This window comes from Aplysia californica, unplaced genomic scaffold (genome assembly GCF_000002075.1).
Source record: "Aplysia californica isolate F4 #8 unplaced genomic scaffold, AplCal3.0 scaffold00280, whole genome shotgun sequence".
NCBI lineage: Eukaryota > Metazoa > Mollusca > Gastropoda > Aplysiida > Aplysiidae > Aplysia > Aplysia californica.
Window position 1 is genome coordinate 47,729 of NW_004797550.1, and position 25,291 is coordinate 73,019.

At 38.7% G+C, this 25,291-nt stretch overlaps 1 protein-coding gene across 2 annotated transcripts in view; it reads left to right on the forward strand.

Moving 5' to 3' along the window:
* The window catches only part of LOC101846660 (neuroglian), a 60,297-nt gene that overhangs the window by 29,368 nt on the left and 5,638 nt on the right, over positions 1–25,291 (forward strand). The window contains exons 10-26 of one of the 2 annotated variants that reach the window (XM_013084240.2): positions 254–385; positions 898–1,041; positions 1,817–1,998; positions 2,508–2,601; positions 5,886–5,994; positions 6,745–6,914; positions 8,144–8,301; positions 9,494–9,712; positions 10,692–10,834; positions 11,320–11,408; positions 12,085–12,215; positions 12,776–13,001; positions 13,651–13,773; positions 15,056–15,064; positions 18,743–18,925; positions 19,461–19,589; positions 20,379–20,546. In XM_013084240.2, coding sequence (XP_012939694.1) covers positions 254–385; positions 898–1,041; positions 1,817–1,998; positions 2,508–2,601; positions 5,886–5,994; positions 6,745–6,914; positions 8,144–8,301; positions 9,494–9,712; positions 10,692–10,834; positions 11,320–11,408; positions 12,085–12,215; positions 12,776–13,001; positions 13,651–13,773; positions 15,056–15,064; positions 18,743–18,925; positions 19,461–19,589; positions 20,379–20,546 — 2,409 coding nt within the window. The remainder of the gene's footprint in view (positions 1–253; positions 386–897; positions 1,042–1,816; positions 1,999–2,507; positions 2,602–5,885; positions 5,995–6,744; positions 6,915–8,143; positions 8,302–9,493; positions 9,713–10,691; positions 10,835–11,319; positions 11,409–12,084; positions 12,216–12,775; positions 13,002–13,650; positions 13,774–15,055; positions 15,065–18,742; positions 18,926–19,460; positions 19,590–20,378; positions 20,547–25,291) is intronic. The other variant, XM_035970527.1, reaches the window with a different exon arrangement.

Here is a 25,291-nt window from a genome sequence, read left to right on the forward strand (position 1 = left end):
CCCCCCCCCCCCCCCCCCCCCCCTATTTCCTTTTCTCTCTCTTTCTCTCTCTCTCATTGCAAGTTGTTGGTGATGCTTTGCTACTGCCTACTCTTTTTGTTGTCTTTAAACATTGCTACCATCCTAATCATTTTGTTGTTACATGGGGCCATCTTTATACTTTAGTGTGAACTACAGTTGACAAACAACATTTGTTGTCGACTAAAATCGTTCTTTGAAAAGGAATTGACACGCTGTGTATTTGTCTGTCCAGCGGCCCCTGCCTGGAGGTCCCACCCCCGAGACGTTACAGTCGGAGTGGAAGAGAGTGCCAGCTTTGAGTGTGAGGCTGTGGGCAATCCCAAGCCCACAGTAGAATTCTATGTCAATGGAAAGGCTATTGATGGTGAGTGCGTCGTCTGTGATGTTTACCTTTTTGTTGGTGTTGTCATTTAGTCATGTGCGCTGATTTAGTTTAAAAGCTGACATTAAGGGTAGGTCATTAAAATTTACAGTGTATTCTGGGTAGGAACTGAACCTATGATAATTATGAAAGTGTTTTGTTTGTACTAAGGGCTGCTGGATTTCTAGATAAATCTGGAAATCCAGATTTTTTACTTTGTCCAGATTTTTTGCTGGATATTTAAAACAAAATTAGTTAATTAAACCAACCTCTCCCCCCCACTTATTTTGTTCATCCAAAATCAAGTGGTATACTCATCTGAAACAAAGAACCCTCCATATGAGACTATAAGTAAGATGTCCATCAACTTGGTAAGCTGTTTAGTTGTTAAATAATTTTAGTTCACCTTGTCATGACAAGTGTAGCTTTGTCTAGTTGTGTGCTGCCTAGTTGGGTGGAGAGGGATTTATGCATGCCCAGCAATAATACATGTGATGCTTGCTGGCTTTCTCCAGAGGCTCCATCCAACCCCCGCCGCACCTTGAAGGGCAACACGCTGTTCTTCAGCAATCTGGAGAAGAGCGACTCACAGGTCATCCAGTGCAATGCCTCCAACTCTCACGGCTCTATCTGGGCTGATGTCTACCTCTATGTCCAAGGTGAATGGGGAGAAGAGTTATGTCTGTTTCTCAGTCTTTCTATCTTTCTGTCTTTTTCTCTCTCTGTCTCTCTATCTCTATCTCTCTCTGTTGCTGTCTCTTTCTCTCTCTCTCTCTCTCTCTCTTTCTCTCTCTCTCTCTTTCTTGTTTATACAATACAAGCTTTAACACCCCAGTGAGAGAGGACGACTTAGAAAAAGAGCCTTTTACTGTTCCTTCTTTGTTTTATCAGGGGTTTTATTACCTACTAGACTTCACACTGTGCGTTTCTGGGCTCTTTATCTTTCTGGTTTTGATCCTTTATTGACAGACCAACTGGATGAAAGACAGAAAAAAATTCCTTAGTTTTCTAGTTATTGGTTTGGTAAAAATACCTTTTACTTGTTTCATCTCCTCAGAATAGCTGGTTTGTGTACTATTTATACTCAAGTCACTTAGTTTAGCAGTTTTGTAATGTTAAAGGCTCAAAAAAATCTAAAGTTTCAGTCACAATGGGCTCTGATCTTCAGCTATAGAAATAGCTAACTTTTGGAGACCATTTTCTCGCTAATTTAACCTCTGAAACAAAGCAACGTCCACCTCATTCAATTGTGGATATCTCGACTTCAATTCAAGAGAAAATATTTTTTTCTTTCATCAAAGATAAGACAAATGAACAAGTTCTAAGCTGATACCAATAACTCCACATGCCCAAAAATTGACCACCTGATTTCACTGCATCATGACACACATACTTTCTTTCTGCTCTAACAAATGAATAAAAATGCGTCCCCAGCTCTCCCTCCCACCATTGAGAAACCGCCCCAGGATCGTGTGGTGACTGCCGAGGGCAAAGACCTGACTCTCTCCTGTCAGGTGACCGGCAAACCAAAGCCTAAGGTGGTCTGGTACAAGGGTGTACAGCCGCTGGTGCACAAACGTTTTCAGATTACCGAGAAGGGAGATCTGATCATTAAGGTAGGCAGTCCGAGAGAGAGAGAGAGAGAGAGAGAGAGAGAGAGAGAGAGAGGGAGAGGGAGAGGGAGAGGGAGAGGGAGATGGAGATGGAGATGAAAGAGTATTGGAAGTGGGGGAGAAGGAGGGAGAGAAGGAAGGAAGGAAGGGGAAGACAAAAAGTTGGAAATGGGAAAGAGGAGAGAGAGAGAGGGAGGAAACCCCCCCTCCACAGAAACAGAGACAGGCAGACATGCAGGTTGGCATACAGGCAGACAAATATTAATGCAAACAAGAGAGGGATTGAAGAGGGGAAGAACTGTGAGAAAGAGAGACGGAAAAGAGATAAAGAAAGTGTGAAAAGAGAAAAAGAGAGAATGATAGAAGGGAAAAGCAAAATAGAGAGTGAAGGAGAAGATGTGAGTACATTTCTGGTTTGTTGTCTTGATCAATTGTTGAATTTGATTATTCTTTGGTGCTTTTTCTCACTGGGACCTGGCTATGTAAAACACCTGCCTTTTTCCTGTGTCCAGAAAACGAACAAGAAGAAGGACCCTGGTACCTACAGGTGCATTGCAGAGAACAAGTTTGGAAAGGCAGAGGCTGAGGGACAAGTGGTTGTGAGAAGTAAGTTGGCCACCCGGGATGTAATATTATTAGACGCAATACATCGGCTACTCAACGTAGTACTCTGTCATACGTCACTTTTCAGAATGGTGTCTGAGGGAGTCTTATACTAAGCAGTCGAAAAGTGATCAATCCATGATGGTTATTATTGTTGTTGTTGTTGGTGTTGTTTTTGTTGTTGTTGTTGGCGTGTCATCGATCCAGGGATGGTTTCACCAGTTAATTCAAAGCAATGGAATGTCCTACAGTGGTTAGTTTAATTTGATGTGAGGCGGAGAAAAGATAATTCTTGTTCAAGGCACCTATACTCATATTATTATGTCTACTCATTGCACATTCACATAACATTTATTTTATGCACTGTTTTCACTCCAGTTAATCCACTTTACATTTTCCCTTCCATAAAATGTATCTGTATACTTGTCTGTTTATCCATGTATTTATTCATATCTGTTTAAAAATAATATTTTTGGTTCAAATTATATAGCAGGACTCAGAGCACATATGTAGCATAATAAATGGCGAACTGTTATTTGAAAACTGCAAGGAAATGGGGTCTCAGTGATTGCCCCTTCCCCCTTTAAAAAAAAGACATAAAAAAATAAAATAAAATAATGCTTAACAGTTGAGTGGAAGTTATTTTGAAAACCAAAAATGAGGCTTTTATGATTATACAAAATTATACAAATGGAGGGCTATCTATGATATGCATTGATTTTTGTGGGTCTCATTTAAAGGAGACCACAATTTTAGATCAGATTCCATATTTGAGTCGGTTTTAGATTATATTTATATTAAAAGATCTTTAGGACTTTCGGACAGGTCAAAAAGTTTCCTGGATCCCGCATAAGACCAAACATATAAATTTCAGTTGTTGGGCGTTAACCATCTTATTGCTGTGATATATATATGATAATATTCTATGCGTGCTTTTTGAAGTTGTGTGATAACAGCTTATTTCCTCCATTCATTGTTAACCTTTTGTGCACAATAATTTATCTCTGTGAACCGTAATTTTTGCAAGGGTCAAAAAGAAGCATTGGTGAGTCTGGTTTTCCCAGTGTAGTTGACGGGTGAAAGGTTAACCTTATCCAGAATGCTGCGGGTGGAATGTGTGCCTTAGCATGGCCACGAGAAAAGGCTATACAGACCCATTGCAGATGACTTCCATTTTTGCTGTGTTTCTTTACACACAAGGTTTTTCTTTTCCTCTTAAACTGGCTGCAGTCTCTTGCTGTCAAACATATCTGTCACAAAATAGTAAGGGGTAACCAAAGTGTCCATTCACCTCCTAGAAATAAAACAAAAACTGTGCACTTTGTCCTTTTCTGTCAATGTCAGTGGGAGTCAAATGATTTGCCTCTCTATCCAAGTTAAAGACATCAGAAATGGCAGTCACCGCAGCAGGTCTATATAAGGAGAGACATTATATATAACAATTTCCCCCCATTGCAATGGAAGTTTTGCTTATTTCACTGCTCTCAACTTCGTTAAGCCAGGAGCGTAATCCTCAAACATACACACTGAAACTTTTACAAATAAAGACAAAGAAGTACACACAGACACATGGCTAAACACGTAGGCCTACGTCTGAACATGCAGACTACTATGTGAACAAAGAAACATACTGGCAAAAGTAAACATAAATGTTCTTGCAGGTGAGTGCAAATGCTCACAAACACACTCTTACACAAGCACTCACTCAAACCAGTGAACCCTCAAATAAACAAATATACATGCAAATAAAGAAGTTCTTTTCTTTCTTTTAGCAATTGCTGTAGGTTTTTCATATCATAGACAGACATAATGTCAAAGCCTACAAGTTGCCATCATACCTTTTTTTTCATTAAGACATTCCTGGTTCCATTTTGTTTTAGACTCACTCACCACCAATCACCTTTTTTTTTCTTCCAAACACATTTTCACCCATTTCTGTTCTGACCTGGATTTGTTTTTATTCATTTGTGTCTTGGTGGGAGGGAGTTTGGGGTTGTTTTTTTTGTTTGTTATGGGTTTACATAACTTGCCTTCAGTACAATAAGATCACTGACAAGTCTACCTCCTACTTATTGTCCGTCTCTGATAAAATTGCACTGGGTGGCTCCTTCATTCTAAGCACTTATCCCCTTATCCTATATTACTTTCAGTTCTATGTTGGTTTTCTACAACCATTGTACTCTGTTTCGTTTTGTTGTTTTTTTGCCGTTTTGTTTTATTTTGTCATTTTCATTCATTTACTTGCCTATTTATCATTTGTATTATAATTTTATACATAATCATTCAGAGCTACCTAACCTGCATTGAAGGTGATGGGAAATTTTTTGCACTCCCAAGCATGAAAATGTGTACTTACCTATGACATGCGGACAGACGTTTGCTTATTATTACACAGTTGTTTACAGCTACTGGAGATACATTTGAATATTTGAAAATAAGAATGTATATCAGCTCTAACAGTGTATCTGATACATGTATACATAAACCCCTCTCCTGGTTGTTGCAAGATCTGCCTTTTATTTTCAAGATCTGCCTTTTACCAATCAGCTGTACATTACTGAGTTAATGAGTTGATGGATGATTTATTTATTTTTATTTTAGAAAAAAAATAATTTCACCAAGCGTTAAGTATTTATATTCATCCATCTTCCATAATTGTCTTTGACTCAGTTGTTTTCATTTTTCTTCCCACCTATTTTCTCCTGTGCACAAAACAAGCAACTGTTTTTTAATTAAATTATAAACTGCACTTGTGACTCAATTTTGTGCCACATGGGTTAAAGCACTCATTATACCTTCAGACATTTTTTTACTTGTTCTGGAAATTGATCTTGTGATTCCCAGAATGTATGACAGTATGCCATAGGGGGGTTTCATATTTTGGGATATCTTTAAGGTTCTGATAATATTAATCGATACCTTCCCTCATAATAATCTCGATCTGGTCTGTCATGTTTGTGACGTCGGTGAGGTGAAAAACTTGCCTCAAGTCTATGATGATACCTGTGGGCAGTAAAGCCCTGGTAGTTAACAGTTTCTGCCTATCATTTTTAGGGAGTATTTTGATGGAAAGTAACCAGAAAAGCACTAAATTTCATTTGTATTCTTGTTTCTCATGTATTTTATCTGAAGTTTTTCCATACATAACTGAGCTATTTTATACATTTTGTGTGTTCAGTGTATATAATTTAACCAAAGCAAGAGGCAGTCAACATTGTGACATCTCCTTTGAGCAGTACTAGAGGGTTTCTTACAGTGGTTTCCTTTGTCTCTCTGTGTGTCTCCAGTGAAGACATCTATTGCCACCAAGCCAATTGGAGAGCAGGTTGACTACACAAATCCAGTAACCTTCACCTGTGGAGCTGTCACTGACAAAGATGAGGTTGCCAATCTCAAGTGAGTTCTTGTTACTGTCTTTTATATTGTTGTTAGATTATTCACAAAAAATGCGCTCATATGACCTTATGCAATTGGAGCGCCGCCATAAAAAACCTATCAGAACAAATAACAAAACAAAAAGTAAAGTATAATCTCCCATGTCTTTGTGCATCATAATGATCACAGCCACCTGTTTCCTGTGCTTGTAAGGCTCAGTAGGCTTATCAAACCCCTCTGGAAAGCCCATTGTGACCAAAGATGTGCACACTAGGTCAAACACACGTGGGTTGTGGCGGATAGGGGGGGGGGGGAGACATCTGTGCAGGCATGTGAATTTGTAGGATGGATGTCTTATTTTGGTAAATATTTGTAGCATGTAGTGCCCATTGGATGGATTCTGAGCGCTTTACGAAATATGTGGTTTATTATTGATATTTTAAAAAATTCTTTATTATTATTATATAGTTCTGTAAGTAAATCAGGAGGACTGGGGAATATTACACAGGGATAAGGATGGAGCAACACATGAAAGAGTTGGCCCACTCACCTTCCATCTATGCATCATTGTTCGTGGGTGGTTGATGGGTGCTCTGGTGTGGCTTGCTCCTTTTTTCTTATCGAGCATCTTTCCTCCTGATCTCTCCCTCTTTTTTGTGATTGTTTCTCTCTTGTAATACATCCAATCTCCGGCGCGTATATGACCTTATTGCGTTGCAAGTGCTGTAAAACTCTTACTAAAACTAAATTATTTATTGTTCCTCCTCTCAGGTACCGATGGCTCAAGGATGGAGCAGAGCTGGAACCCTCTGACCGTGTGAGTATTAAAGCTGGAGTCCTGACCATCATGGAGACATCCAGCAAAGACACTGGGTCCTATACGTGTGTGGCAGAAAATGGCCTGGATAATGACACAGCCACAGCTACTTTGCAGGTCAAAGGTAAGGTCCTGTCCGTGTGGCGGATGGCTCTTCTGCTGATACTTCTGTTGTTTGTCTTTGCTCTTTGATAATCGTGTTTCTGAGGGTGCTTTTGGCAAGTGCTGAGGTGTGGTTTGCTCCTTCTTTCTTATCCAACAAAATCCTTATCACTCCCTCTTCTTTTCTTTGTACATTACTCTCCAGTAACACTTCCAATTTTCGGTTCTTGTGTGACCTGTTTGTTTCGCAATTGCTGTTAAACTCTTCATCATCATCTGGTGTCTTGCCGACTGGCATGGGCGATCATGGACCTCCGTTTCACTCTTGTCTTGCTTTGCAGCGATGGTCTCTGTCGTTCTTGCTGTTACCAGCCATGTTGTCAACCTGTCCAGTATCTTTTCCCTCTGTCTGCCTCTGCTCCTCTTTCCATAATACTTGCCTGTTCTTACAATATTCTCCAATGCTTCTTTCCTCATGGTGTATCCAATGAACGCTGCCTGTCGCTTTCGTATATTTGTCATAAGCTGTCGTCTGCAATTTGATTTAACCAAGACTTGGTAAACTCTTACTGAAACAATGATGTTTCTTTTTCTTGTTTCTATTTTTTTATGGGTGTTGCAGTTTGTTATTTCTATTGTTATCATTATTCATTTGTATTTGATCCTAGCCTCGATTGCTTGGAAACATAGCTCTCCCACCATTAGGGGGTACAGCTCACCCTCAGCTTGGTGCCACTGATATGCCCCAGCCTCTCCTGTTTAGGGTTGGCATCGTTTATCTGAACCTACTCTGTCTTTGGTCCAGCTTATTCCTGCTTATTCTTTCAGCAAGAGTCCTGTCCAGTAAAGAAAAAAAACCAAAAGTTCCAAAGTGGGCAAGGGGCCTTCAAAAAGATCTTGTATCTAGTAAGGCATTATACCCTTGGACAAGAAAAATTATAGTCCATATTGTTTTTATTATGATAACAATCGTTAAAATTGATTTCTGATCCTAATTTTTAAAAGTGTATGTTTTAATCGAGTATGCTTAAGCTGATGCAAGCAAGGCTTAAGTTTTGCTGTACATAAAGACAATATTTTGAGTTATTCTGTCCTATGTCCTGGGCTGATATGTGGGTGAGAGCCCCACTGTTAAGTTCTACCCATCCCTTTATTGTTTTGGTCTGTTTTTCGTAGTTTTTTTCATCGGCTTGAAATGATGACTGTCGTATAGATTCCCGTCTCTTATTCTGAAACAAAACTTGTCCACAGCCGTGCCAGATCCTCCTTACAATGTGTCAGTGTCAGACTGCCTTGCCAAGAAAGCCATCATCAAATGGAAGTTTGAGGAGAAGATGAGAAACTTCGACACAATGACCAAGTTTATTGTGGAGTCCACGACAGCGTACAAGAATGATGTATGGGAGAAGGTAAAATGTGAACAACTTTTTTTTCAAATTTTACTTTTCTCCCTGAAAACTAGGGCTGGATCCTGCTCGCCAAATTTAAGAGTGGCGATTCGCGATTCAGTCGGCTTCAAAGAATCGCGAGTACGTGAGCGCTCGTGGAACTGTGGCGGAACACTGACTGAAATGGAACAGTGTCATATCAACGCCGCTTGGCGAGTGCGAGTCCCACTCTTGTTGTTCCGCCATTCTCTCTGTCCCACACCCTTTGTTGTGCTGCTCTATTAACTGACCTCAATAAGTGACCCCCATAAATTCACCCCCCCCCCCCAACCCCATGATTCGCTAAAACAATGGCTCCATAAAATTCCTTCTGTCTATTGGTTGGACCCCGTTCATTTTGTTTTAATACCCCCTATTAAAACAAAATGGACTATAACATCTTTTGTAAAATAAGGGGAGCCATACTAAGTGTTCCGTTCCGTTTTTGCGCTCATGACTAGACTCAGCAGTAGGTTAAACAGGCCACAAGGTGGTGACAGCGTCAGGGGAGTGAATCGGGAATCGTTTGGCGATACTATTCCGCGTTCCGCTGAAGTGAATTGTGAATCACGTTCCGCAGGCAAGAGTGGCAATTCAGTTCCGTTCTCGCGCTCGCGATCCAGCTCTACTGAAAACATAAAAATCAAAGGGGTCAGAAAGGTCATTATTTGTTTGACATGTTTGCAGCTCGTTGGACAAATTTGTCTTTTATTTAATCCTTGTAAGACTCTTTTCATATTAAATGAGACTCGTGTGTAAGTACGGTGTGGTTACCCAGAGATTAGAATTGTATTATGCACATCATTGCAAATATAGTAGGAAATATGTGGCAGGTGGTGAAATCAGGCACTCATCAACATAATGAAATCGAAGAAACAAACATTTTTCCTCCAGTTGAACAATTTTTTATCTAATATTTTTTAGGTTTAACACCTTTTCTGTTCACTTAAAAACAAACTTTTGAGTTGATTTTACTGAAATAAAAAAAGGATTAAAACGACGGACCAGTTTGCATTATGAATAACTTATATTGGTTCAATGGGGGAGTAAAACATTTATGATCAATTACTGTCAATGTCACAGCCTGGGTTGGCCCTGTCAGTGACCCAACACTTTCTGAACAAGTAAAACTGTGTCAAAGCAGACATTACATGTCTACTTTCGATCTCTACAGGAGGTAACGCTACCGTATCCGGCATATGAAGCCAGCATCAACTTGTCGCCGTACGCCAAGTACAAGTTCCGTGTGAAGGCTGTCAACATGATGGGCATCAGTGATCCCAGCCACACGACGTACTCTTGGTGCGAGACCCCCATGTCGTTGCCGGATAAGAACCCAGACGGTGTCGAGACAGACGAGCAGTTTACTAACTTCCTGGTGGTCAAGTGGGAGGTACGGTCACACGTTTAGTTATATTACTGTTTTTGTTTATAAATTAATATGATGAATATTTGGAGTAGTTTTCTTTTAGTCAGAACACAATGTTTTATGTTACTGTTGCACGTTGTACTGTATTGTAAAGCGCTCAGAGCCTGTGTACTTAAATTGGGGTTGAGCGCTATATAAATGTCATTTATTGTTATTATTATTATTATTATTATTATTACTGCTGGTCAAGAGGGAAATATGGTCACTGTGCCGGTCTAATTAGATTACTGCTGGTCAAGTGGGAGGTACAGTTACACATCTATTTAGATTGCTGCTCACATGTACATGATCCAACACAACTTGTATTTTTATCAACTCTTTTTACACTACAAACTATCAGCACATTATTAAGAAGTGTTAAGAAAGTTCCCAATGTACTGGTGTATGGAACAGAAAGAGTTGAATTTTTTCATTTAGGCCTATAGCAAGTTGATTCACCTGTGGCTTCCACTTAGAGCTCAATCTCTTGGTGGGGTCTTGTAAAAAAATATATCCCAGAATATCCACAGCTCTTCTTTTAGAAAACACATTTTAACCCTTTCCTATTCATGGTCTTGGTCATCGACTGCCTACTATGTGTTCAACTTCTTTCTTTTGAAACAGTCTTTCCGGGTTTGCATTCTTTAAAGATTAATGGAAGTAGTGGTAAATTTTTACTCCTGATACTAGCTCCAACATACTTTTTATTACAAGAAATGAAAACCAAGGTTACAGCTTATTGTCAGAGATTTATTTTTTATTACAGCCAAGCTCACCTGTTAGGAAATTGGTGGAAGAAACGAGGTGTGTGCATGGCTGGTTTTGGCTGGTTTGAACACTCGCGTACCATTTTTTCCCCCCTTGTTTTTGCTGGGTTGAACAAGAAAGAGTTTGATGCTGTAGGGTAATGTGTTATATGTATCTCAGAGCAAACTGTAACAAAACTTGATATTCTTTCCCACAGCCAATGGAAGAGATTGATCTAAATGGCCCCCAGTTCCGCTACTTGGTGGAGGTACAGGAGATAGGGACGGATGATGTGCAGACGTTTGAAGTGGATGACTTTAGAGAGAATGAGAAACACATTCCTGTCAACAACACATACAAGTAATGCAGGCTTTTATGTTTTGTATAAGAACTATTCCGGTCTTAAATAGAGCCTGTTTAAATTTTGTTTCTTTGTATTTCATGAAAAGCTGCAGTAGTTTTGTTTGAAATGCTTTTGTATGAATCTAATATTGATCTTTTTAAATGTGCAATTACTTGTATCAGTGATTTTAGAGAAGATTTTTCTGAATTATAGGACAGGGCTTTCTTTTTGGACTAAAGTTTACTGTTTCAGTCACAGGATAGAGGTAGGAACTACTGGTGTGTCTTGTAAAGTTATAATGTGTTGGGAGAATGAATCATTACTGAGAGGGAATATAAAGAACAAAGTCTGTGTTTTCATCCTTGTATTTTTTTTTCGTAGCAGAAAAGGTATTAATTTGTAACATCATGTAAAAAACGTATTGCTTGTCTCTGAAAAGAGACTGAGTTATGTTGATTTTTAATAGTACTTTGTCTAATGCCTATTTTTTGGTTGTGTCCAGGCCTTACCTTGTGAAGGTACGAGCGGTCAACCAAGTAGGCAAGGCCATGGCCAACCCGCTTGCTATTACTGGCTACTCCGGAGAAGCTCGTGAGTTGTTTATTTTTCTTACATGTTGAGGGTGACAATGGAGGGGCGGTTCTTGCATGTTGATAGAGACAATAAGAGGGCCTTGCATATTGATAAGGACAATAGTCGGGTTCTTGCAATTTGATAGAAACAATATATTTTTTTAAAGCACGGGTGTGGGAGAGGGGTTGAATATGATGTTGCCTGTAAGCTGATCCTTTCTACATTCTATGATTCCAGCACATGTAAGACATGCATGTACATGTCGCAGTTTCGAAGCTATGAAGTGGAATGGATGATGTGAAGGAGATCTCCTCTTGGACAGAAAGTAACTTTGTCCAAGGCTTTACCCAATACCTAATGCTGGTATTTTATTCTTTGTTTGAGGTGTGAGAACAAATGTGTGGATGAAGTGTCCATCCCATGGACAAACTGTCGAACTCATCACTAATTGACCTTTTTTTTCAAAATGTTGATTTATTTCTCATTAACTGAAACTGAACTCTTTACGTTCCATATCTACCCAGAACTACAGAGATCGAACACAAATTTTGTGATAAACTCAGCTATAGATAGACGGTAAACTGTTGTACCACACTGAACTCAACAAAAGCAGAAAGCATAACCCTCACACCAAAGTCAAGCATGAGAGTCTAAGTTAACAAGTGGTGAGTCGTGTGTGTTTGTGTCTCTCCAGCGCCTCTGGTGGTCCCCGACAACTTTGAGCTGGACCCAGACGTGAACGTGACAGCAACCAGCGCCGGCTTCCGCTGGGACCCCGTGGATACCAGCCCAGAGATGATACGCGGAGAGTTCTCTGGGTACAAGGTCAGTTCTGACCTCAAGGTCAATTTTCGAATTTTTGGAGGGATGTTCTTCTCTGACTCCCGCCTGTCTTCTTGTCAGATTTGTCTGAAATTATGTTTCTTTGATGTTCAATCAAATCTGTTTCAGGAGGATATAATTTTTATCCTTTCGAAACTTCAGGGTTTAAAGTTAGGGGACAGGTCTTTTTGGCTTAATAATACTTTGAAGAATAATGCTTACATTAACAATAGTTATAATGATAGTCATGATAACAATAATAGTTGTAACAATATCAATAATCATTATAATAACAATGGTAAAAACATTATTAATGATTTATTTATGACTCCTCAAGTGTGTGAATTGTTTTCTTTTTCTATACAGGAGTATTTGACAGTTTTATTTTTCTTGCCTATCACTTTGACTAAGCCTTTTGGATTGTTACATATCGGTATACTCCAGAGGATCAAATTGTGTTGGAAGTCAAAATTTTTACTCACAGATTTCTATTGGATGAAATGAGTGCCCGAAATATTAAGAAAGTGCTTTAACATTTTCACTTTTCAACAAATTTTCCTCAGATCCGATTTTGGAAGAAGGGCCAGCAAGACATCACCTTCCACGAGCACATAGTACAGGAAGAGGCAGACAGCTTCCGGCGTCGCAGACAGGCAGGTGACAGGAAAGTGCGAGGTCTTGTGGCCAATTTGCCGTCATACGCAGAAGTGGAAGCGGATGTGGTGGTCATCAATAAAAACTTTGAGTCCAACGGGAGCAACGTTGTCAACTTCTCAACGCCTGAAGGAGGTACTGGGATGTTCGCAAATATACATTTAAATTTGCTGCTTTGTTTTTCTTGTTTTACTCATTGATTTTGAAACATGATGCAAATTTAAGCTAGAAGTTTTAATGAGACTGAGGAGCTTTACAGGCAGAATTAGAGTAGATTTCAAAAATACATTTTAATTTAATAACTCCTCCGTATGTAACACCATATATTTAAAACAAGGCAGACTTGAGCAAATACAAGAAACAGTACTCTGGTTTTTTCATAAATATTCATTAATGTTTTTTATCAAACATTTTTTTTCAAGCTAGACAGAAGAAAACTTCTAAATAGAGCTTATGTAGTCAACATTGACAATGGAACGTTAAACTCGACAAAGATTTTAAAAATAATGCTGTTTTACTAAATGAAATTATTAGTGTAATCTTCAAAGGTTTACAGAAAATCATTTATTTCTAAGCAGTCTTTCTGTTTGTTTATCTGTACTATAACTACCACATTAACACAGTTTACTTGTAGTTTACCAATATTCAACACCAAATCTGGACTTGTGACAACACCCCCCCCCAAAAAAAAACCCAACAACAACAAAGAACAAACAAACAAACAAATAAACAAACAAACCCGAAAACAATTCAAATATCATGCTGCTTCTTGTCTGTTGTCCAGTTCCGGGTCGAGTGGAGTACCTTGAGGCTCTGTACCGGGGCTCCCATCACTTCCTGTTGCAGTGGGCACCGCCCAAGGAACAGAATGGTGTGGTCACAGGCTACAAGGTGTCTTATCAAAGGAGTAAGTGCTCACATCAGTGCCCTTTGTCTGTTTCTCTTCCATTGCACTGTACTGTAAGCGAATGCCACTGTTGTATCTGTGTTCCCTGTTGTGTGTACCATTAATATTGGAGAAGGACAGTCAAAGGTGTTATGGATTTTTTAAATCCTGATACCGGGGCCATGTAGGAAAAAGAACTGTACTGCCAAGAATTATTTGAGCTTTATGAGAAATCTAAATTGCCACCGGAATATCTGCTTTTTTTTCTTATGGCCACTCTCAGGGAAATAGATGCAAATATGAGAAGTTTGAAATAACATTCAACATTTAATGATAACTCTTTGAAAACATTGCATTTCAATGCATTGCTTCTCCTTTTTTTTTGGTCAGAAATGGACATTGTAATGGACAGCTTTTGTTTTCACATTATTTCCATTCCAGTAAGAAGCCCAGTGTTGTTCAATCAAAACTTGTGTTAACATTATTTGCAACAAGACCAATGGAGAGATTGCTCTTTTTATTAAGTCTTAGAAAATGAAAAAAGAAAAATAATTTATCATGCTTAAGAATATTATGATAAACAAAGCCACTGGTACCAGTAAACTTGTACTGCATGAGCCTTTCACGACTGTCATTGTTGTTTTTTATGTTGTAGACTTTGTAAAACTTACATTATCAGGAAAATTTGAAAGAGACAGGCAGTAAACCTTGGAGGAATGTTGTCTTTTTTTCACTTGCACTTTGGTGTTGTACTTATTAATATTCGTTTTTTTTTTCGTTTTTTTTGTTGCTTTATGTTTTTCTTGGGGAAGAGTATTCTTACACAAAGTTGGATCTGTTTAGAGTAGGGATCTTTAGAATATGTATCCTGACTTGTGTCTGATTTGTAGTCATGCAGTGTTTTCATGATTAAATAAAATGTCAGGAAGATGGGTGAAAAATTAGAAACTAAAGAAAAAGTGGTGCAAATTTTTCCCCATTTTTATTGTTGTGGTTGTCTTGAGCTTTAGCAGTTATTATGCTAACAGTCACATACTAGAAAATAATTATTTTAGTGAACCCTGATCTAGACTTACTATCAAGGACTTTCACCAAATGAAATTGAAGACCTTTCCTTTCATAAGAAAAGTTATTTCTCTATGTTGCATTTCTAGCTTAATGAGTTTGATTATTCCTGTGTTGCATGTTTAGTTTGAAAAATCAGTCGCTTTTTATGGTGACTTAGGTTTTTAGATTTTATTTGCAGATGTTGAAACTCTTCATTTTTATTACAATTTGCTTCAATTTATTGTTCTTTCCCTAGTTACAGAAGGTAATGTTATCATTTGCTTTTTTTTGGTTTTCTTTCTGCAGTTGTTTTCTTGCTGTTCTTAAAAGAACTCTTTAAAAATGTAATCTCACTTCTTCTTGAGGGTGCAGCGTGCTTTGTGTTTGATTTTTAAAAAACATCAGGTTTATCTACTCATGCAATGTACATGAATTTGTTTTTGGAAAGGCTATAGGTAAAGAAGTACATTAATTTTGATGAGTGCTATCTCATAACTGTTAATGGCCTTTATATGGTTTAAATGGTGAAAACTGTAGCAGTGTGTCAGACTTAAGAAAAGTTCAAAGACAAACTGAATTTAGCTTTTGTAGCTAGCACTATGCTTTTGTCTGTCTTTCTGATTACAATAGACTTTTATTCTCTCTCTCAGCTGGTGTCATGTACAGCTTTCTAGTCCATATATCGTTACCTTAGACCTGCAGGATTTTTCTGGTTTATTTACTACGTTCTCCTTTGTAGCTTCATCGCTATAATATCTAGAAATGCTTATTAAAACGGTATAGTGGGTTGAGCGGGGATATGAGCTTTTGCAACTTTGTGCTGAAATGTACGTCTATAAGCTTGCATTTACTTTTATGTATGTGTAGGCCTACATATTTAAGTGAGTGGGTTGATATGAGAGACACAGGAAGAGTGAGAGAGGGGAAAAGAGAGGGAGGGAGGGATGGAGAGAGGGATGGAGAGAGGGAGGGAGGGATGGAGAGAGGGAGGGAGGGATGGAGAGAGGGAGGGAGGGATGGAGAGAGAGAGAGAGGGATGGAGAGAGAGAGAGAGAGAGAGAGAGAGAGAGAGAGTAATGATTTGCATGCTAAGGCAAGTCAGAAGAGCAAACACTTCCATTCTATTTAAATTTCTTAAATTCTTTGCTTCCAAAATCTTCATTGCTGTTCAATCCTCTCAGTCTCAGCTCCTTTATATCAATGAATGAACTTCTCATATTATCCCCCCCCTCACACCCCCCCCCCCCCCCGGTCTTCCTCTTTTGCTTTTGTTTCTCTCTGTTTTATAATTGTATTTTGTAGTTTGCTGTTCATTATTCTCAAAGTTTTCTTTTTTTTTTTGATCAACCTGACATTTCTGTTTCTTGCTTCTTCCTTGAACAGATACGGAACTTCTTTTCTGTAGATGCCATTCCTTTTCCTCTAAATATAATTGTTCTTTCCAAAGTAATGTTGGAATTGTGTGAAAATAATAACTCCACTGTGATTTGAAGTTTTTCTCTTATCTACTCCTTACGCTCACTGACATTATTATGATGAAAGTTGCTTTTTCTTTAAAAATGATACGATAAAATGACATGCTATGTTGTGTATTTTCTTTAAGATGAGCAGTGCTCTATGAAGCAGTGACTGCAGTGCCTGTGGTTTGAATCTTTCACTCTCTCATTGTTTTCCGCTATAACAAATTACCAGCTCTCTTTCAAAAGACCTTTCCTGTACCTCTGTTTTAATCGCGTTTTGAGAATAGCACAATATATCAATGAGTAATGGGGGAGATATTATGTTTTACATTTACTATTGGTCTGTAGTGAAATTAACTTAATGTCGTTGGGAACTGATATTGGTTCAATGATGGTCCACACTTTAATACAATCCATCCATGTCTCGACACCTGAGCACCCATTTTAGCTCTTTTCATTAAATGTGTTGTTGGACGACTTCTACATGTTTTTGCTTTTTTTGTTGGAAAGTTTTTGGTTGACCATACTAATCTGTACCATCTGTTTTCTTTCCTTCATTTAATTTTTAACATGTACTTATAATTCTGATCCATACTGTCATTACTGGCCACATTCATGACCGTATTTTTACTTTTCGTGACCATGCACACATAAGTTAATAAGTTTCGTACCATCTCGTAGAAGGTGTTGGGTGTAGACTTGCTAAGTCTGAGAATTTATTTGAAAAAAGGTCAAACATTTTTTAACAGTGTCTAAACTTGCTCCTGTACTGTTGATGTAGTTTTTATCCAGAATGGAAGTAAACTAAAATATCTCTCAAGTTAAGATCAGATAAGCCAAGATAGATGATGTTTCAATCGGAAATTTTTCTTGGATATACAGGAATGGTAAAAACACATGTAGAACAAGCCTCGTCGTCATGACCCATAATTTGGAGCAAAGAAATGTTGACAGGTTTAATCGGTCTCTACTGGAATAAGCTTTTCCAGCTGCAGGGAAGACTTTTATTAAGTGTGTGTTGTGCTCATAGAAATGTGGTCATTTCCTGAAGTGGCTCTAGTTATTTGCTTCGCAATGTCTGCCCCTGGGATCAGACGGAGGTCTTGAAATATTTAGTGTTCAAGTTGTATATTTTGATTTTAAGATACAGTGGTGGAAATATTTTATCAGTGAAATCTCCCTCAAAAGAAAATACCACACAGAGATAGGAAAGGTCAATTTTTTGTTTGTCTCAGCCTCCTTGTCAATGGTATGAAATAATTGGCAGTGTTTTCATTATAACCTAAGCGCCTACAGGCCAGCCCATATGGCAGTTTTTTAACTCTTATGGAAAGTTTCGTTTTTCTTTTTTTATATTTCTTATTTCTTTGTATGCAGTATCGTTTGATTGTTTAATGCATCTTCACCTCTAAATTGTAATGCTCTAGATTATTTAGACGAATGTCTCAAGAATTCAAGAGGATTAGAGTGAGATATAATACTTTTATAGTAATTACCATTCAACAGTAATAAAGCCCTCTTTACGGTTCAAATAATTCTTTTCCAGCAGTGCCAATTTTCCAAATTAATCAGGAAACCTAGATGTTAGATTTTGTTTGCATTTTGCCGTGCTTATACATTTATTTTAATTTTAATCTATTCATGCATTTCATATTGCACTTTATATTTTCAAAATGGTCTTGATACAAGATGTGTTAGCCAATATGATCTGTAATACTTAAGTCCCAGCATCACGTTTCCACAGGGACAGAGAAGTTCAGAATTTTATTTCGTAGCCAATAGTCACCTTTGGTTTTCACTATTATGAGAGTTATTAGTAATGTATTTCTCTAATATACAGTTTACAGTGTTTCACCATACTTGTTTTAAAAAATTATGCGGTGTGTGCAATTTATAATTGTAATGATGTCATGTGATATATTCTTTAGTGTAATCTGAAGATAAGCGAAGGGCTGTGGCTCAGTTTCTCTCTCTATGGTTTTGACAGGTTTTGTCAAAATCTTACTTACATTTCATCTTCAGATCATTATGTAATTTGTCTCCAGTACAGCCTGACTGAAATGAGTCGATAGTGCCGTAAAACACCTATTCAATCAATCAATCAAACAGCCTGACTGATAGTATTTTACTTCTTCACAAGTTTTTTGAGACTGGGGATATACTTTTTTGTATGACAACTGCAGTTTCATCCCAAACTTTAAGAGTGGTCAATCTTCTTATGGATGTTTTGATGAATATAAATTACACCACTTACATGCACACTATAAGGCCTCAATTTTACTGTGTCAGTTAAACATGGGGACTTTAAGATGAAGCAGTTAGCCTGTGGCATGTTTGATTTGTTAACAAAACTGTTACATTTCCTTGAAATGATTTATATTTCCAAATCTTTGGAATTTTTTCATATTTCCCATTGTTTCAAGCCAACACTGTTGATTATTTCTGATGCTGAATGATAACAAGCTTATTTTTGTCCCCCTCAGTCAAGCGTTTAGACTTTGGAGCCAAACAACTGGCATACGACAATCTGGCCCCTGACCAGAACCGAGTGACCCTGAGAGGTCTAATCCCAGACTCTCAGTACCGGGTGTTTATTCAGGCCAGCACCAAGGAAGGACTTGGCAAGGAATACTTCATCGACATACGCACCAACAGTGGAGTCTTGTGTGAGTGCCCGGGGAAGCGTTCTTCAGGCTTTTCCTCTTTTGATACATTTTACTATTGCGCATTTGAAAATCAATTTTTGTTTTAAAATGTATATAAGGTTGATTATTCAGTGTTGAATTAAATATCAGTGTCCTTACTTCAAAATCATTGAGGAAATGAAAGTGTTACAAGCTGTTACAAAACAAGTTCCAGATTTTAAAGATCAGCTCGCTCATTACCCTGGCCTTGTCTGTGAATGTGCTGGGATGTGTCAAGACGGTGAAGTACCTACAGCCAAGAAGAGGTCAGAAAGTTTTTTTTTAGCTAACAGTTACAGTTTGACTGTATTTGGTTACTTTAAAATGCACCGTTGGAAATGCTTTTTCATCCAAGTTATGGCCAAAGACAGTTAACGGAATGATTGAAATGTTTCTGACAGTTGAAGATGTTAATACTTTCTTGTATGAAAGGTTTCCATACAGAAAGGAAATGCTTTCTTTTTTTGTGTGTTTCAATGTAGAACGTTGGTGTTAAGTGAATTCTTACTGTCCTCAGCGATGGCCCTCCCTGTGGTCCAGGATGTAGAATCCTCTGAAGACGAGGCCAACATAACCTGGGGCGTTCTTTCTGCTGATAAAGGCAGCAGACATGGGCAGTTCTACTACATTGAGTACAGGAAATTAAGTGAGTACCTTTTTTGATAAAAAGAAATTCTCATCCTCCCTTCTCGTTTTAATGAATCTGTTATCCTATGCCTCCCTTCTCTTTGGTATTTTTTTTCTCTGTTTCACTCTCACTCTCTTTCATGTCTCACCCCCTGACTTACATTCATGCACCGTGGAGTGTACTGAAAATGTGGCATGACGCAGTGAAATCAGGCTCTCGCCAAGTTTTGATCATACGGAATTGATAGTATCATCTTAAGGCCTGTCCGTTTTCCTTGTGTTGGGTGAAAATGATATCCATTTATGTTGAATAGAAGGCGAGGTATATGTGATTGAAGGAGGTGAGGGTCATCTAGTTTCAGAGGTAAAATTAGCGAGAAAATGGCCACCAAAGTTATTTCTTTAGCTTGAAAGTCCATTGAAACTGAAAATTTACATTTCTTCTGCTTTTAATCAGCGTTTTTCAGTAAAGTCCACACAGAAATATGGTCTTAAATGGGCATGAAAGGTGTTAAACCAAAAAACTAATATTCGATTAAAATTTCCAAACCTGCGGGAAAACGACGCTGCCTCACAAATAGTGATCATCTTGCTGGGAGTAATGATTTTAGCCCTACTTTCGAGCACTATATGTCAATTTCTTGACTTTCATTATTTTGACGAGCGCCTGATTTCACCACGTTGCCTGACAAATAGTGATCATCTTGCTCGGAGCACTGTATGTACTTAAGTCTAAGCTTATTTTGCTTGCAATAGTTTCCTCTCTGTTGACCGATTCCCCCCTCCACCCCACCACCTTACTTCTCAGATACCGAAAAGTGGATGCGCGACAAAGATGTGGTGGAGGGCCAGTTTTGGGGTGAGCTGAAGCACTTGGAGCCTGGCACCCGGTACGAGGTTCGAGTCCTAGCCATGGCACATGAGAAAGGAGAGTCCCGGCCCAGTAAACCGTTCCCGTTTGCCACCTCAGGAGTGGGTAAGCCTCGTCTCATATGTGCTCTCTCAATCTCTTGGAGCGTGCACAACCTCACTGACGCCCTCTCTCACAGGCGAGGGCACTTTCAGATATCTACGCACGAGCACCAGAATGAACACCCTTAAACACAAAAGACATCACATCCGCACAAATGTTCACGCGTGTGCACAATCACGCACACACGCACACACACACGCACGCACATTTATTAATGAAGATACTCAAACTCATGAGACCCATGCACTCTCAGATATGAACTCAAGTAAATTTTAATGTACATTTTTTCATTCTCATACCTCGCGTTAGATTGCTATCCATCTTTATTTTTTTAATTTGCTTTCTGTCATAATTTTTTTTTTCTGATCTATGTTCAGTTTTCCCCTTTTGAACTTTTCCCAATGTTTGTGTCTGTGTGTGTCTTTGTGAATGCAGGAAAGCTGTGTGTTTGCGCAAGTATGTATGTGCCCCTGTATGCGCATCAATGCGTCATTCCACCCATGGGTGTAATTGTTTGTGAGTGATGAAGTACCATTCGTGCACATGGCAGTCTATTTAGAAATCATTGGGTTATGTCCTCAGCCCCTGCCTTCTCCACCATGTCTTTTTTTGTTTGTTTTTGGTGGGTTTTTTATTGTTCATTGTCTGTTTGAGTTGTTTGCTACAGTGGTCACTCAGTCATCTGCTTCTTTTTTTTTTTGAGATTGCTTTTTTTCTTATATTTTTTACCTACATTTTTTCATCAAGTTGTTCAGGTTAAGATTAATGGCTAAGCTTGTATAAATTTTTGTTAGAAATGTAAGACCAAATGCTGCACTATTCAAGGAGTTTTATATATTGAGGAACTGTACGTTCTGCTGATAAGCCAAGGCAATTGATAGCGGGCAAGAAAGAAAGAGATTCATTTCTAAAGGGCACATTCACATAACATAGTAAGTAAGCAGGTTGTGTCAAGCCAAATTTGAACAGTACAACTATGTTTGAGAAGCGTCTGAGGTGCGTTCTAAGCAACTGGAGGGTTCAAGCCACTTTCTGGGTAGTTTCTTAATTTTGCCGGAGAATATCACTTGATTTTAAAGATTTTTTAACAAAGTGACAAGGTCTACTCCAAAATACTAAAATTGGATGATACTTCATTTCCCTACTTTTAGTTCTTCCAATGTGTCCAAACCACTCCTTAATTTCAATGCAAAAGATTTTAGTTGTTTGAATCTAAGGTCGTATTTGGGGCACAGAATGGGTTTCCTTGAGGTAAAAGTTATCATGTGAGATAAGGGCCAACATATTAAAATAAAACCTGAAGTAGAATGTTGAGTTCCATACATGTATGGTGAATGAGGCAAATCAGAGAGTGTTAACTTAATTGTCAGAAGGTTAGGAATCAGGAGCAAAGTCTCCACGCATGTTGATAGAGCCTTTCGAAGGTGAGATTTCTCCTGTAAAGTTTTTGTTTTCTCTGGTATGTTGTCATGCTGCTTGTCTATTGCTTCTGTAATTCTTTTTGTCGTAGCTCATGTCAACTGAAGCTTATATAATTGTTATTGTTTTTCCATTGCTGACTGTACATGTATGTAGAAACGGTAACTTAATTTATCTGTGCTTTCGTCTGCCAATCTACCATTAGTAGTAAGGGTGCCACATTTCGAAAACTTCCAAGAACTCATTGAGATTTTGTGGCACCTTAGTCTGTCATCATTGTTCCTGGTCCCTTCTCCTGAACTGCAATCGACTAGCTGGTACTGAGAGAGACTTAATAGTCTACTCTTGTTATTCTATTTTAATGCCTTGTTGTATCTCACAACAGTTCTGTATTTGGTGAAACGGTTAAGATCTTATTCTTTCATGGAAGACACAGGTTTGATTCCCTTGTGGGGAAGATTATGGTACCAAAAATGTGTCGTTTTTTTTGCGGAGAGGTTGTATCCCCATGCAGCTCGATTTAGCCCGCACTGGCAGGGTCAAAGCAGCCCGACTCTTAAGTCTTCTGAATGGGGTTGATGTGGTAAAAAATATTTTTAGTCTTTGTCTATCCTGGAATCAATATAAGATGGTGGTGTCCCCTGTCACATTACAATCCCCTTCATTGTCAGTTTTCCCCACCTGGAATCTAGTGTCCCAGTTATTGGAGAAATATTACACACTTGTCCTGTTTCGATGACCTGTCCGGTCTTTAAACAAATGTGTTAATGTGTATCTTCCCTAAACACTATGAAGTAATTTGATTTGCAGTTTGGTCAGTTGTATTTAAGGACTTCAAAGTTTGGGTAATTTAGATCAATACCACTCTAAGGATTTCTTGGGTCCTTTACTGAATCCATCACCCATGCTTTAGCTATAGGCCCTGCGGGAAAAGGTTTGAAATTGCTCCTTGAAACTACCCAGGGCCTATAAAGGCCATCAGGTGAAGGGCTTTCTTGCAAGTATGTTTTCGGAGGATAAAAGAGAGTGATTTCACAGAAGACACTTTGCAAGTGGGTAAATGAGAGCCCTGCTCATGTTTTTAGTATTTGTTCTCCCCAACTCTCTGTCCTGCAAGTATGTTGAATGAGAGACTGGTTAAAGGAAGGAACATAAACCACCAAGTCTTTGTACTCACCTTTGATGTCTAATACAGTAACAGGGGATCAGACTCTTTAACAAACACAAACAAAAAAATCCAAATAAGAGTTGTGTGGATTCTTTTTGTCTAGATTCATGTCTCAATGCAAGGGGGGGGGGCATTTTCTTCCCCCCCTGAACCCATCTTTCTAGTTATGTTGTTTAAAAAAAGCACACAATTTGGCTATTCTTTATACATTCATACTTTTGTTTTGTGTTGTCACTGTTTATCCTCAACTCAGATGTGTCTTGTACTTGAATCGTGCTGATGTGGGTTGCTGGAGGGAATTTTTTTTAGCTCTCTTCGTCTTTTCTGTGTATTTAATCTATTATTTGTCTGGGGGGGTTTTTACGTTTCACCTCAAAGACATTTGACTGTATTTTCAGTATGTCTCTCTAAAACATGGTTGTTGGGTTAGTGCTTCGGAATAGGCTTCTCCTTCCAGTGTCCTAATATTATTATGTTTCTTGGTGAAATGTGGCCTTTATTGTACGGAGTCCTTAAATTACAACACATCTCTTCTGAGGCCAACAAGTGGACAACAAACAAGTAACTGTGTTGTTGTTTTTTCATATTGCTGTTTTCATCATTTGTTGCCATAAGTCATAAGCTAGTATTTGTGTTTTGTAGTCTCTTATCTAATGTCAGGTTCCCGTCTGTCGGTTGTTGGTTGGCGCTCTGATGTGGTTTGCTCCTTCTTTTCTATCAGACATCTATCATCCGTTTCTCTTCTCTTTCTTTCCTTTGTATGTAACTCTCTAGTAACACATCTAATCTTTGGTACTTATAATATGCCCTATTCATTTTACAAGTGCCATAGAACTCTTACTAAAACAAACACAAAAACGTCTGTGTCTAATGTCAGGTTCCTGTCTGTTCTTCAACTATGTGACCTTTGACCTTTGTGCCTCCCGACCAGGTCTGGGTGGTCTGAGGGTGATGGCCTCTCCCTTGACCCGTGTGGCTCGCAGCTCAGACAATGAGACTGAGGCCCAGAACACCACTGTGGTGCCCACACTTGAAGGTCAAACAGAAGTGCATTGAGACTCGAACCCTCACCACTCTGTGCAGTGTCCATGTTTACTAAAGAATGCCTTCCCCCTCTCCCTTGCCTGGGTCCGCTGTTGTCATGACTTGAGTGTTATCCTGCTAATATTTCCTTAACACTGGCCCTATACATAGCATAGGTATCCTTAACCCTTTCTTAACCGGTACTATGGGGAGGAGGGGGGATGGGAGCAGGCTAAGCTGCCTTCTCCACTTGGTTGTCACTGATGGGCTTCACATTAACGTGTGAACATTGGGTTCATGGTAATTTGGGTTTGTGGGTACTGTTGCTGACAGGCAGCACATAATATTAAAACTCTACAAAAACAAGATTGCTTACATCCAAGATACTGATGGATATATATGGATATGGCACACGCTGGCAGCGAGTTAATACACCAAAGAAAGTTGACGGATCAGTAAGAAAAAGTGAGAAATGTGAATGGCTCAGTCTCATGTAAGAAAAAGCAGGACTGTTAAGGCCAAGATTCTGATACACATGTATAGGCTGGTGCAACGTAAGATGTCGTCCCCTGTCATAGCCAAGTCTGTGACCAACTGAGCTACATGTAACTCTACCCAGTTCGAAACAACATTCCTGTGAAGAAACTGTGCAATAGACAGGACGGAGTCATTTATTTTGTACTTTCTTTTTATTAGCACAAGGATGAATTGTAGCCACAAGGGCAAGGAACCACTATTTGCCTTTCTCTTGTTTATTGGTGTTATTAACTAAACAATTGTAATGCTGAAGAAAGTTATCTAGATCAGTGGAGCACTGACGGTATTTCTGTTATGTATTTGTGTTTGTCTTGCTGTAAGCTCATATCCAGTCAATGTTTATCTTAATCCAAGGAGAACATAGTCCTGACCCAACAAAATATGTATGTGAGACTATATGCTAACCATAGAGCAGTATACCTGCATCCTTCCGTGTACCTCTGTCTTTGTCTACCTGTCTTTCTTTCTCTCTATATTTTTCTTAACTAATCAGCATGGTAAAAAGTATCAGGTTTTTTCTGGCTGTTGTGGTGACTGAGCTGATCATGGCATGCCACCCGGATTCCTTCCTGAACTACACTCTAAAACAGAAAGAGAAAAG